General features: G+C 45.5%; 1 protein-coding gene across 1 annotated transcript in view; it reads left to right on the top strand.

Moving 5' to 3' along the window:
• LOC115167465 (neural-cadherin) overlaps window positions 1-15,333 on the top strand; it is a 205,951-nt gene that overhangs the window by 183,865 nt on the left and 6,753 nt on the right. The window contains exons 27-31 of the mRNA XM_029721890.1: window positions 226-406; window positions 1,478-1,644; window positions 6,080-6,344; window positions 6,992-7,172; window positions 7,925-8,169. Coding sequence (XP_029577750.1) covers window positions 226-406; window positions 1,478-1,644; window positions 6,080-6,344; window positions 6,992-7,172; window positions 7,925-8,169 — 1,039 coding nt within the window. The remainder of the gene's footprint in view (window positions 1-225; window positions 407-1,477; window positions 1,645-6,079; window positions 6,345-6,991; window positions 7,173-7,924; window positions 8,170-15,333) is intronic.

The following is a 15,333-nucleotide window of genomic DNA, read 5'->3' as shown; positions in this document are numbered from 1 at the left end:
TTTTTTGGAAAACTAACAATTGTTATTTCTTTCTCCCTTTCCCTCTCTCTATCCATCTCCTTCTCTCACTTGTATCTATCCCTGTGCCTCCCTTTTTTTTACCTGTCTACTGCTCTCTCCCATTTCTATCTTACACCGTACTATGTCAATTTCTCCCTCTGGCGTACATATCCTACTCCCCCTCTCCATCTCTGTCCTCTCGCCATCTCTCTCCCCCCTACACAGTTCTATGACTTGGGCACTCCAGCGGACTCCGTGGGCAGCTCCCCAGGGTGTCTGACTACGGATGGGAGCTGTGTCAACGTGGGCATCCCCTCCTGTGGCCCTAGGGGTCGCTGCCATGGAGAGTGGGGCTCCTTCAGCTGCCAGTGCATACCGGGGTACACTGGGAATCAGTGTGAGCAGGGTACGTGATGACTGCTTGTTTAGAGGGCATGCGTGAGGGCATTGATGAATTGGATTTGTTCGATTAGATGAAATGAATGTTAACGAGATCAAATGTGTTAATGAGTGCCTGGGTGCAGTCAGATAGCTATCATGGGGAAGCTGTGTGTGTGTGTGTGTGTGTGTGTGTGTGTGTGTGTGTGTGTGTGTTTCAACTTTCATTAGTCGTATGTACAGGATACACATGGTCTAATGAAATGCTTACTTGCAGGTTCCTTCTTGACAATAAACAACAACAATAAGAAATAAGAAAAGATAAGAATACAAACATAAAGTAAATGGCTCAGTAGAATATAATAGACATTTTAGCATAAGTATAATACAGGAAGGCACAATTTATAGTCCAATATTTACACATGCTTTGGGGAAGGGATGATTGGGGGAGAAGTGTTTAAATTGTTCAGTATTTTGCAATCATAATACATCTGGTAGCAGCAGTTGTGATGTGTGTGTAGCAGTTGTGCGTGCAGGACTGAAGGGATTAGGCCGAGCCTACACTGCACACACACGTGAATACATACACACACACTGAGAAGTCAGACTGAACAGTCTGACTTCCCTGTGTGTGTGTGTGTGTGTGTGTGTGTGTGTGTGTGTGTGTGTGTGTGTGTGTGTGTGTGTGTGTGTGTGTGTGTGTGTGTGTGTGTGTGTGCATTTGTGCTAATTTAGAGAATCAAAGCAGGTGGTCAGTCCAGTTCAAGTGTTCAGCAGTCTGATGGCTTGTAGATAGAAACTGTCCTGTGTGTGTGTGTGTGTGTGTCTACGCGTGTGTCTGTGTGGTGTGGGAGGACTAATAGGGGGACTAATTCACCGGTGGTCAAGTGGAAGATGAAAGAAATGCTTGGGCACGTGTTTGATCTAAGTTTAAGGCGTGGGAGGGTATCATTAGGCTAACAGTATTGTGAATGGACGCGGTAGAGTATGTGTATCTCTTGAATTCCCTCTGGATGAATGTCAGTTCAGACTCCTACTGTATGTACTGTGTTGATGGTGGGATGTCTAGCTAACACATTGTCTTGTCTTTTGTTGGCAGAAGTTCCAGAGTATTCCTTTGATGGGCGGAGTCATGTTCATTACCAGTTGGCGTCTCCTCTGCCAGCCCGGCAGACCCAGGTACAGGTTCTGGTCCGGACCCGCAAACACGGTAGTGCCATCCTCAGCCTACTGTCCAAGGAACAGACTGAATACCTGCGCTTAGAGGTGAGACTGAGCTTTCTGTGTGTGTGTCTCTCTCTCTCTCTCTCTCTCTCTCTCTTTATACCTTCTCTTGACTCACCCGTTTGTCTCTCTCTTTATATCTTCTCTTGACTCCCCTGTTTGTCTCTCTCTTTATACCTTCTCTTGACTCACCCGTTTGTCTCTCTCTTTATATCTTCTCTTGACTCCCCTGTTTGTCTCTCTCTTTATATCTTCTCTTGACTCCCCTGTTTGTCTTTCTCTTTATATCTTCTCTTGACTCCCCTGTTTGTCTCTCTCTTTATATCTTCTCTTGACTCCCCTGTTTGTCTCTCTCTTTATATCTTCTCTTGACTCCCCTGTTTGTCTCTCTCTTTATATCTTCTCTTGACTCCCCTGTTTGTCTCTCTCTTTATATCTTCTCTTGACTCCCCTGTTTGTCTCTCTCTTTATATCTTCTCTTGACACCCCCGTTTGTCTCTCTCTTTATATCTTCTCTTGACTCCCCTGTTTGTCTTTCTCTTTATATCTTCTCTTGACTCCCCTGTTTGTCTCTCTCTTTATATCTTCTCTTGACTCACCCGTTTGTCTCTCTCTTTATATCTTCTCTTGACTCCCCTGTTTGTCTTTCTCTTTATATCTTCTCTTGACTCCCCTGTTTGTCTCTCTCTTTATATCTTCTCTTGACTCCCCCGTTTGTCTCTCTCTTTATATCTTCTCTTGACTCACCCGTTTGTCTCTCTCTTTATATCTTCTCTTGACACCCCCGTTTGCCTTTAAATCTCTGTTTCTCCCGACCATGGGAGCTCATAATATGCTTTTACGTGCCCATGAAATGTTTCTCATCATCCCAACGGTGTGATTGAGGTTAATCCTACCATTAGTGTCATCCGTTATGTATACTGCTGTTTTTACCACATTGTCGCTCATCCCCCTAACCTTCTCCATCATCCACATATCTTTAGTACAATGCCACAACGTGGGGAGTGGATTCATCACAGGAACATAAATGTCAGACGTTTTCTGTGTGCAGCCAGTGTGAAATGCACGAATTCGGGCAAACCTCCTCCGATATTAACCCCTAACAGATGTGCAACGTTATAGCACGGTGTTTTGCTTTCAATCAGCCCCTACATTTTCATGCGTTTCTCTTGGCTGAATGTACGCTCAGCGTGCGGAGGCTTTCAGAAGGAGCTTGAGATGCGCCTCACACTCCAAGGACTCCTTGTTTTTAGGAAAAATAGCTTCTTTTTTTTTTCGCACCCGCCTCACAGTGTCGTGTTTAGATTGCCGATTGCAGTTTTTTGTTTTTCCTCGCTGCTCTCCTCTACAAATCGCCACTGATTTAATTATCGGTATGCCATCAGACTGGCGTGCGGAGAGCGCTGAGATGTGCTGCTCCCTCTGGAGTGGCAGGTTAGAGATTTCATTAGCGCAGCTCACAGTGTCGACTCGTGTGGTTGAAGCCTCACAGTGGTAGCCCACTTCCTTTTTCATTCCCTCTGTCGTTTTCTTGTCCTCCGTCCTGATGGAGGGATGGAAGGAGCAGGTGGCTCCTGGGGGTTTCTTGGGAGAGAGGTGTCTCTGATATGCAAGGGGACCCACTGCCCAGCGGGTAGGCTAGCATTAACTTCCACTTCTAGCCCTGGTGATGGCATAGCAAGACAATAGGGGTGATAATTGCCATTTTAACATTGCTAACACCAATAAAACAACGAGGATGAGAAGCCTTGAGCAAAAGCCCTCCTCGCAATTAATACTCCTTGTCTGGTAGCCTGAATATAGACCCAGGAGCATATTGTACCGGTCACATGTCCTCTAGTCTCTCTCCCTATGCCTTGATGCCTTAGATTATGAGAGATGCACTGAATCCCACGTGTATCCAAGATCAGAAATGTTTCCGATTGTCTGACAGCTGTATGGTTTTCTCTCTCTCTGCCTACGCACTGTGTGTGAATGGGTAGGTAGCATGGATCAATGTACTATATAATGAGCGAGCTACTTCATTCAGCCAGCTGGGGGTTATATAGAACGCTTTTGAAAGTAATAAAGAGGCTGCTGATCTGGAAGGACGTAGAGATAATATACTGTACACAGTGATAAGACAGAGTTTACATAAGCAATCACAGGCTAATGCAGATTGGGGACAGAGCAGTGCTCTCCGGGTGCGGTAGAGGGAATAGCCAGCCACCCCGAACCTCCGTTCTCACCTGAGAGAGAGAGAGAGATAGAGCATGAAGCAGAGCACATTCCCATTCAGCTTTAATTGGGGGGGGGGGAACATGAGGTGCCTCGGCAGCACTCGCTTAGTCTGGTAAAAGCGCCATCCCACTGAGGTCTGAAGATAATTAATAGTTCATTAGGAATCCTTGAAATAAGCAATGGTTCATAAGGGAAACGACCTTGGAGCCATCTTAGTGGAAGCTCACTGCTTTTTCTCATGCATCCGAGCCAGCTGATGGGACGGTGTATCAGGAGGTGAGCAGTTCACAGTTTTAGCCTTTTAGCTTGCGGGGGAGGAGTAAAGGTTGAGGTATACGTGAGAAACCCTGCCCCCATCTCCTCTCTTTCTGCTCGTCTCAAACTCTGTTTACGTCGACATCAGCGGCGGAGTAAAATGGAGCGTTTGCAAATTATGCTCAGTGGGAGCCTCGCAGGATTTTAAAATTTTTTATTGAAATGAAGGCTGCTTCTCACCATATCAATGGCCGTAGACTAACACTCGCCTCGGTTTGGATCTGTGTGCCTGGCTGCAAATAAACCGTTTGTCTTCAATGAATATTGCGCTCTGAAAGTCAAGTGATTAGCATTCGAGCCAGGCTGAAATGGAATCGTTTTCTTTTCAAGATTTGAGGATAGAGAGAAGCTTGTTGCATAAAAAAAAATGTCTGTTTCATTTCATTGGTATATCCTGCTTTCTAATGAAAACTGTCAGGCTTGGTGGATCCTGGGTAATAAAGGTGAGCTTCAACAGAAGACAAGATAAAGTTGGTCTCGTCATGTTGTTTTGTTGAGCTAGGATTTACCAGTGAGATTGGGACTGAGATCAATGGAGCTTGTTGTTGTTGTGAAACAGAGTGGAGAGAAAGAGAGAAAGAGAACGAGGGAGATAAGAACAAAGATAGGAATAGGCCAAAGGACTGAGAGACAGGTTGGTAGAGATATGGAGAGAGGGAGACAAAGAGAGCGAGACAGAGAGAGAGAAAGAGAGACAGAGAGAGAGACAGAGAGAGAGAGAGAGAGAGAGAGAGAGAGACAGAGACAGAGAGAGACAGAGAGAGACAGAGAGGGAGACAGAGAGAGAGAGAGACAGAGAGAGAGAGAGACAGAGAGAGAGAGACAGAGACACAGAGACAGAGACGCAGAGACAGAGACGCAGAGTTAGATGTAGATGCTAGAGAAAGGAAGTTCTTTGAAAATGTGAGCAGCCCAGAAAGTGATTGTATGTCATAGAGCCCAGATGACCCACCCTCTAGAGGAAAAGTTAAAAAGAGAGTTGCTGAATAAATGGAGGCGTATTGAATTCCCCAGGCCCTGGTGTTTCCAATTACGGGGGAGCTATGTTTAATTCAGTTAGTGTGTGGCAGGGTCTTATCAGAGCCAGCCCTCAGTGATTATACTGTTTCCTCATGGTCCCAGAGTCACAGAATCATCATCCTCCTGCCATTTTTCTTCCTTCTATCTCCGTCTTTTGTCTGCCCTCACATTCATGTCCTCTGCTTGTGTATCAGAAGAGCTAGGTTGGTTTATTGAGTGGATTGTCCAACTGCTATTGGCTTTGTTTACTGCATGTCTACTGCATCTTAACTCTCTTGGTTGTTGTGTATAGGGGTTTGTTGGGGTGGACTTAAGAGGGGTCCCTGGAATCTTCAATGATGAAAAGTATTGACTCTCTTGTGATTCTATGCCAGTAGTAGTCTGAAGTCAATAACCCCTCTACCCTCTCCTCTCTCCTCTCCTCCAGATCTACCAGGACCTACTGTCTGTCTTCTATAACTCTCTCCTCTCCTCCAGATCTACCAGGGCCTACTGTCTGTCTTCTATAACTCTCTCCTCTCCTCCAGATCTACCAGGGCCTACTGGCTGTCTTCTATAACTGTCTCCTCTCCTCCAGATCTACCAGGGCCTACTGTCTGTCTTCTATAACTGTCTCCTCTCCTCCAGATCTACCAGGGCCTACTGTCTGTCTTCTATAACTCTCTCCTCTCCTCCAGATCTATCAGGGCCTACTGTCTGTCTTCTATAACTCTCTCCTCTCCTCCAGATCTACCAGGACCTACTGTCTGTCTTCTATAACTCTCTCCTCTCCTCCAGATCTACCAGGGCCTACTGTCTGTCTTCTATAACTCTCTCCTCTCATCCAGATCTACCAGGGCCTACTGTCTGTCTTCTATAACTCTCTCCTCCAGATCTACCAGGGCCTACTGTCTGTCTTCTATAACTCTCTCCTCTTCTCCAGATCTACCAGGGCCTACTGTCTGTCTTCTATAACCTGGGAGACGGAGACTACAACCTGACACTGCCCTCCTATCGCCTGGACAATGGCGAGTGGCACGAGGTCTACCTGGATCGCCACGACAACGAGCTGACCCTGCGTCTGGATGGGGGCGGGGGCAGACGGGAGGCCAGCACGGCTCCAGGCCGGAGCCGAGAGATCATCACCGACCCAACAGTGGTGATGCTGGGAAACGTCTTCCCCTCAGGCTCCAACAAGAGCTTCCAGGGTGAGAAGACTGCAGGGAATGGGACATGATGGGAAAGAGCTAGGCTGGGCGGGCGAGGCAGACAGTTAGTGACAGATGGAGAACAGAGCTTTCTAAAGTGCAGCCAGAATTAGGGGCTTTATCAATTCATAATCCGCTTTTTAGTGAGATTACAAAGTATTGTATTGCCGATTATAAATGATTCATATGACTGGTGAATAAATCATTCACACAAATGCATCTTTAGAGTTAGGGGATGATGGCTGCCCTAGGGGAGGTTAGTATGAGATGGATGAAGTGTGAGGCGGCTATGAGAGTGTGCAGTGCAGTGCTCTGCAGTGCTGTGGATATGGCATGTGACATGCAGGGAGAGAGACAGTAGAATGTGCAAATACAAAGGTGGTCAGCCAGCTTTGCCTCAGGCAGAAACAGACAGTTTGCGTGTTTATTAAATGGACTTTAAAAGCCTTTTCCCTGAAAGACTAGTGTGTAAGCGTGTCAGACCATGGCAAAGAAAGTAAGGTGTGTGTGTGTGTGTGTGTGTGTGTGTGTGTGTGTGTGTGTGTGTGTGTGTGTGTGTGTGTGTGTGTGTGTGTGTGTGTGTGTGTGTGTGTGTGTGTGTGTGTGTGTGTGCTTGATTATCATTCTGTCCTCTCCTCTCGCTTAAGGTTGCATGCGGGACCTGAGGCTGAACGGTCGATACGTACCTCTGGATGGTCAGTCCAGAGACGGGGTCTCCGTGGTCAGCTCCCAGGGGCTCTCCGTGGGCTGCTCCTCTGACTCCTGCAAGAGGAACCAGTGTAGCCCCCCCTTCACCTGCGTTGACCTCTGGAGAGTCCATGAGTGCAGGTACGCACAATCGGACACAATTAGCAAATCTCTATATCTTATGCAAACACACTGAGACCCTCTCGGTCTTCTTTAAGGACTCCAGCCTCAGAAGCCAGTGGCTCATTCTCTCGCAGCCTTTAATCTTAGACAAACATCCCCTCATCCTCCATCAGTCAAAGAGGCACAGCGCAGGGGGCCTGGAAAAACCTGTCCCTTTGATACACCTCAGTCCTGCGGGGCTGACTGTAAACATGCCTGAGTCAAATGTTGACAGGCAGTGTGTGGGCAGATATTTGACTCAGGCCCGCTGTTCTAGCTCCTCTCTCTGATCCTGGTAATGGTGGTGATTTTAAGAGGCTGTAGAAAGACACAGGGATATGTTGTTTTTCAACAGCCTGCAGGCTGCTCATCCTCACTGCTGCTCGTCAGCCTGGTTAATGCTCGGTGTGAGTTCTGCAGGAGTCCAACTGGTTTCACATCATACGTGTGTACGCCGATGTGTGTCTCTGTGTCTGGGCGTATCTGAATCACAGAGCAACCACACCGTAACATTTGTTTCACAGAAGGAGAAACAAGATACAGGTAACATGGAAAAGAGTCTAAGTCATGAGTAACTATTTCATTGAGATTGATTTTGACCAACGCACTGTGCTATCCTCAGAACACAGTGGAGGACCAAAACAGAAGCAGGAAATCAGAAAGGAGAGAACTAACCTCTGTTTTATCTCTCTCTTTGTCTCCTCTTGTTCCTCCCTCCATCTTTTTTTTAGATGTCCCCCTGGCCACATGGTGAAGGTGAACGACACTGGAAAGTTCTGCGTCTACACCCTGTGTGCCAGTCGGCCGTGCCACCGGGGCACCTGCGTGGCACAGTCGCCCTCCAAGTTCACGTGCCACTGCCCCGAGGGCTACCGGGGGCGCCACTGCGAGGTGGCGCTGGCCATCTACCGAGACGACGTGGGCCTGAGCTTCAGCTCCCTGTTCGCCATTTGCATCTGCTTCATGGCTCTGCTAGGTAGCTATACCAACTACTGCCTGCTCTGGCTCTGGTGACTGACCGCCCCACCTGCCTGCCTGTCACCTGTCTGTCTGTCTGTCTGTCTGTCTGTCTGTCTGTCTGTCTGTCTGTCTGTCTGTCTGTCTGTCTGTCTGTCTGTCTGTCTGTCTGTCTGTCTGTCTGTCTGTCTGTCTGTCTGTCTGTCTGTCTGTCTGGTCTGGTCTGGTCTGGTCTGGTCTGGTCTGGTCTGGTCTGTCTGTCTTGTCTGTCTGTCTTATCTCCATGGTAACACTGGACATCAAATCCTCCCCTTTTTTGCTCTTCTCCCCGTCCCATTCAACCTCTTGTCGTGACCATCTCCCCTACCGTTCTATCAGCTGAAGTAGAGCACTGTGCTGGAAGTCCAGGTCTAGTAGAAATTGCCTGAGTCAAACAATGATAGTGTGTGGGCAGCGTATGGACCATGCTATGGTAGCAAGGTACAGCTTATACTCTAGTTATAACAGGCAGTGCAAATGAGTCCCTTTTGACCTTTGACCAGTACTCAGTAGTCCACCTTGATATGTGCCTTTTGGTCAATCTAGTGTTAGCCAGTCATAGTCAGTTACTAGATCAGGTGTTAATGTGCTGGCCGTCTCCCGCTGTCCTCCCCTCTACCCTCATTGACGTCATCCCGTCAGTAGATGATGCCTGGCTATTCTTTAAAAGTGCCTTCCTCACCATTTTAGATAAGCATGCCCCATTCAAAAAATGTTGAACTAGGAATAGATATAGTCCTTGGTTCACTCCAGACCTGTCTGCCCTTGACCAGCACAAAAACATCCTGTGGCGTTCTGCATTAGCATCGAATAGCCCCCCGTGATATGCAACTTTTCAGGGAAGTTAGGAACAAATATACACAGGCAGTTAGGAAAGCTAAGGCTAGCTTTTTCAAACAGAAATTTGCATCCTGTAGTACTAACTCCAAAAAGTTCTGGGACACTGTAAAGTCCATGGAGAATAAGAGCACCTCCTCTCAGCTGCCCACTGCTCTGAGGCTAGGAAGCACTGTTACCACCGATAAATCCACTATAATTGAACATTTCAATAAGCATTTCTCTACGGCTGGCCATGCTTTCCACCTGGCTACCCCTACCCCGGTCAACTGCCCGGCACCCTCCACAGCAACCCGCCAAAGCCCCCACCATTTCTCCTTCACCCAAATCCAGATAGCGAATGTTGGAAAGCTGCCGCGGTCATCCCCCTCTTCAAAGGGGGTGACACTCTAGACCCAAACTGCTACAGACCTATATCTATCCTACCCTGTCTTTCTAAGGTCTTCGAAAGTGAAGTTAACAAACAGATTACCGACCATTTCGAATCCCTCATGCTGCCAAACATACCCTCGTAAAACTGACCATCCTACCGATCCTCGACTTCGGTGATGTCGTCTATAAAATAGCCTCCAACACTCTACTCAACAAATTGGATGCAGTCTATAACAGTGCCATCCGTTTTGCCACCAAAGCCCCATACACTACCCACGACTGCGACCTGTACGCTCTCGTTGGTTGGCCCTCGCTTCATACTCGTCGCCAAACCCACTGGATACAGGTTATCTACAAGTCTCTGCTAGGTAAAGCCCCGCCTTATCTCAGCTCACTGGTCACCATAGCAGCACCCACTCGTAGCACACGCTCCAGCAGGTATATCTCACTGGTCAGCCCCAAACCAATTCCTCCTTTGGTCGTCTTTCCTTCCAGTTCTCTGCTGCCAATGACTGGAACGAACTGCAAAAATCTCTGAAGCTAGAGACTCATATCTCCCTCACTAGCTTTAAGCACCAGCTGTCAGAGCAGCTCACAGATCACTGCACCTGTACATAGCCCATCTGTTAACAGCCCATCTACCTACCTCATCCCCATACTGTATTTATTTATTTATCTTGCTCCTTTGCACCCCAGTATCTCTACTTGCACATCCATCTTCTGCACATCTACTATTCCAGTGTTTAATTGCTATATTGTAATTACTTCGCCACCATGGCCTATTTATTGCCTTAACTCCCCGATCTTACCTCATTTGCACTCACTGTATATAAACTTCTTGTTTTCTTTTGTTCTACTGTATTATTGACTGTATGTTTTGTTTATTCCATGTGTAACACTGTGTTGTTGTATGTGTTGAATTGCTATGCTTTATTTTGGCCAGGTCGCAGTTGCAAATGAGAACTTGTTCTCAACTAGCCTACCTGGTTAACTTCTATGGGCTAGGTGGGACGCTAGCCAGTGAACACAGCCAGTGAACATCTGCGGGACACAGCCAGTGAAATATCAGGGCGGAAAATTCAGAAACAACAAAATGTCATAATTCAACTTTCTCAAACATACAACTATTTTACACCAGTTTAAAGATAAACTTCTCGTTAATCTAACCACATTGTCCGATTTCAAAAAGGCTTTACAGTGAAAGCAAAACATTAGATTATGTTAGGAGAGTACATAGACAAAAATAATCACACAGACATTTTCCAAGCAAGAACATGTGTCAATAAAACCCAAAACACAGCTAAATGAAGCACTAACCTTTGACGATCTTCATCAGATGACACTCCTAGGACATTATGTTACACAATACATGTATGTTTTGTTTGATAAAGTTCATATTTATATCCAAAAACAGCATTTTACATTGGCACGTGATGTTCAGAAAATGTATTCCCACCAAAACGTCCGGTGAATGTGCACATCAATTTACAAAAATACTCATCATAAACGTTGACAAAATATATAACAATTATTTTAAGAATTATAGATAGACTACCCCTGGATGCAACCGCTGTGTCAGATTTTAAAATAGCTTTACGGAGAAAGCACATTTTTCAATATTCTGAGTACATAGCTCAGCCATCACGGCAAGCTATTCAGACACCTGCCAAGTTCGTGGCAACCTAAACTCAGAATTAGTATTAGAAATATTCTCTTACCTTTGCTTATCTTCGTCAGAATGCACTGCCAGGACTGCTACTTCCACAAGAAATGTTGTTTTTGTTCGAAATAATCCATATTTATGTACAAATACCTCCGTTTTGTTCGTGCGTACAGATCACTTATCCAAAGGCATAACACGCGAGCGCGAAACGAGAGACGAAAAGTCAAAATGTTCCATTACCGTACTTAGAAGCATGTCAAACGTTGTTTAAAATCAATCTTTATGGTATTTTTTACATAAAATTGCGATAATATTCCAACCTGACAATAGCATATTCATTCAAGAAGAAAAAGAAGGAGGGGCGCGCTCGCGGGACCGAGCATATCCAATCCCTTTGTTGCCAGGCAGTCCACTCAGAAACTGAGCTCCTATTATCTGCCCAGTGACAGGAAAATGCTCAAACCACATTCTGAAGGCTTTAGACAGCCAATGGAAGCCTTAGGAAGTGCAACGTCCCCCACAGACACTGTAGTTCCGATAGAGAATCAAAAGAAGAACTACAATTCTCAGACTTTCCACTTCCTGCTTGGAATTTTCTCAGGTTTTTGCCTGCCATATGAGTTCTGTTATACTCACAGACACCATTCAAACAGTTTTAGAAACGTCAGAGTGTTTTCTATCCAAATCTACTAATAATATGCATATTCTAGTTTTTGGGCCAGAGTAGTAACCTGTTTAAATTGGGTACGTTTTTCATCCGGCCGTGAAAATACTGCCCCCTAGCCCAGACAGGTTAAATAAAGGTGAAATATAAAAAAAATATTTAAAAAATAATCAGCTTCAGCCGTCACTCCAAGCAGACCAAAAAAACGATTGCTAAGCTCAAAATGATAATTTCCCCTCTCGTACCTTTGCTTAATTTTAAAGGCAACATGACCTTGATCATCCACAGCCACTGTTGCTTTTTAAGTGTTCATTACTTGATTTGTAGGCGCACAATGTGCTGTTTACCGAAGCCCAAAGAAATTGAGATCAATGCACTAGGGCTTTGGATAGAATTTCAATCGGCCAAGCATTCCACGCACAGAAACTTAAGTATCAAGAGATTTTCTTCCCAGCTGCATTCAATCCAGTTTGTTTGGAGTCAATCCAAGCAGTTGAATAACTGGGAGAGTAAAGGGCTCTGGGTCTCTTGACATTAAGCCGAACAAAAAGCATCTCATTCTGAGGCTTCCTTTTCTTAACGGCTAATAGGTTTATGGCACGATGCGAACGCTATACGCCTCCACCTCCTCACCCACTCCAATTCCTCCTCTCACCCACCTCTCTCCTCCGTTGGACGCAGAAGGAACCTCTCCCATCTCTCACACGTTCTCAGCTAGCTACTGTACAGCTGTGAGGAAATAGCAAGAGGCCTACTCCTCTTGTCCGAAAAGTAGATCTCAGTAAAGCTTGCCAGAACTATACTGGAGAGGGAAAAATTGTATCTGTGAAAATTACCCAATGTTCAGTTTTGCTGTCATAGACTAAAAGCTTAAATATTTTTGTTGGGAATAAGCTGTGCCTTTTGACTGCAGTATGTAGGTGTTTGTAGGAGGGTGGTGTTAGGCTCCGTTAAAGGGTCCAGCTTTTAGGTCTTGCTTGTTAGATCAATGATCAATGTGTAAATAAAGATGAGCGTGTTGCCCTGAAGGACCTGTTTAGGCCCATAGAGCCACAGAGATAATAGCAGGTGCAGTGCACCGGGTGTGTGCTGCCAAGGTGCCTTATATTGAGGGGCAGAGGACATCTCTCCAGATACTGTACCTCCTGATATTTATGTTCCCCCCCCACAATTTGAATAGCCAATAATGCCTTGTTTTTTGCAGACTTGCAGCCTCTCCTCTGGCTATGTTTGTTTGTATGTCTCAGTATGCCCTTTAGCCATTCAGCGGGCTCTAACCTATGACTACAGGAGCTTATGCTCTGGCTTTACACCACTGTGCCAGAGGGCTCGTCATGGGCACTATCAACGATTACTGTAGAATGACGTCATCTATTGCATGAGTATGGTCTGTTAGTCTGCAGATGTTTCAAGGTTGTCCAGTGACCTCAAGGATAAGAGACAAATGCAAAAGGCACAGGTGTCCACAATGTACAGAAGTAGGAATTTACAGTAAGAACGCCCCCCCCCCCCCTACGTGGTGGAATGTACAGAATAAATCCCTGTTTGACTCCATAGTAGGGGTAGCTGATTGGGTAACATGCTGTGGTTGCCGGCCTAACCTCTCCATCCGTGAGAAGAGCCTAGCTACCCATGGAGATGGACTGCTTGGGCCGAGTGGTGCCAGGCTCTGTTGGGTAGTTGCGTATCCGTGAACACACTCAGGGTTGCTGATGTGGAAGTGAATTGACGAGCAGTGTCTTACTGCTTCCTCTCCTCACGCCAGGGCTCCTTATAAAAACACAGCGAGTCAGAACTCTGAATTGAGAGGGAGATATGGAGAGGCCTCACACACATCATCCTATTAATGGTAATTAAACCAGATTGCACCTCGAATCACTATACTAGAAACACAATGTGCATGGCAATCCACACAATATGATGCACACAGCGTCTTATCTGAAATAGAGAGATTGATGTACTTGTCAATTCATTTGATTGAATGAAATGGTATAGCAAGACACATCACCAACTGCTACCTGAATCCTTTAGTAAGACATTTCTAAGCATTTTTTGTGAGAGTGTATTTTACTCAGCGGCATCCCCAAATGGTTAAGTCAGTGCGAGGATAAAAAAAAAAGAGAGGTCAGGGCTGAAATCAGTGAACCAACACGTGGTCCTGTTTATGCCACTGCTAAACAGCGCAGTTGAATCTGCTTGTCACATGTGCTCTCTCACCAGCCTGCTCGTTATGGCGCACACCTGTCACCTTCGTTACCATCAGCGCATTATGACACTCACCTAGACTCCATCACCTCCTTGATTTACCTGCCCGATATCTGTCACTCCCTTTGGTTCCTTCCCCAGGCGTTATTGTATCTGTTCCAGTGTTAAGTCTGTGCGTTGTTTGTGTTTTTTGTTTGATGTGGGGTTTATTTATTTTATTAAAACACTCACTCCCTGAGCTTGCTTCCCGACTCTCAGCGCCCATCGTTACACTGCTAGTCTCCTCAAATGTCCCCGTACTTGTCAAATTCCTACCTATGTATGATGTATAGAATTCCATTTTTTTTATGAATATATAAATATGTTGGACGGACGTTAGAGTAGAGCGCTACTATTTCATGTACTTTTGAAATGACTGAGTTACAAGCATCCTTTTATCACACTGTAAAGCTCTGTGCCATAGGTATATTTTAATCACATTTATAATAAAACACTATTCTCAAAACCCGTTTTGTCTTCATCATTTGTTTTCCATACTCATGTCCTCGTCTTTCTCTCTCATTTCCATTGTTCTGATTCAACCTTTGTTCTTAAGGTTTCTTTGTCTTTAATCAGTAATGTTTATGTTGTGTCTTCTTCCTGCTTTGTTTCTGAAACTGCTTGTTGACTGATGTCTGCATAATCTATATTGTTTGTCCAATAATTCACAGTAAACCTGTTATTGACTAATTGTAAAATGTATTGGTCACTAGCAAGACACCACATCAATTGTCCATCATTAAGCTATAGGGATACAAAGAGAACGTTTTGGTTTCTAACTACACTGGTGCTGAGTGTTGTCTACCAGCTGTGTGTGTAACAACAGGTTCTAAGAGACTGTAAATCTGGCAGGTGAGGCTACACACTGAAAATTCATGGTTGAAAGGAATGGAACAGCTTGGCTCTCCACTATTTCAAGGTGCTGACTGATAATTCTGGAAAACTGACGTCCACCATATACACGCACGCACGCACGCACACACACACACTGGGAAGGGAGACTGTTCAGTCTGACTTCTCAGTGTGTGTGTATGTATTCATGTGTGTGTGCAGTGTAGGCTCGGTTTTAATCCCTTCAGTCCTGCACTCGGTTCCAGATTAGTTTAGCTTTTCATCCTAAAGTCTGAGTCTGTTGTGAGGTGGGGTTGAAAAAGTAGTCTCAGTCAGAGAGAGGAATACAACTCTATAAAATATCCCTCTTTTATGTTTCCTCTTTATTGTCCTGCCTGTATCCGGATTAGTTGTCACGGTGACAGGCATAAATGCCACAGCTGTTAGACGGCGATGTCGGCTGGAGCCTTTTAAATGTGTCTCTGGACTGTGTGTCTCTTAGAAAAAAAGGGTATTTGGCTGTCCCCACAGGA

Source organism: Salmo trutta, chromosome 29 (assembly GCF_901001165.1).
Source record: "Salmo trutta chromosome 29, fSalTru1.1, whole genome shotgun sequence".
In the NCBI taxonomy this organism is placed as follows: Eukaryota; Metazoa; Chordata; class Actinopteri; order Salmoniformes; family Salmonidae; genus Salmo; species Salmo trutta.
The sequence above is the reverse complement of the archived record's forward strand: the minus strand, read 5'-3'. Positions and strand labels throughout refer to the sequence as shown.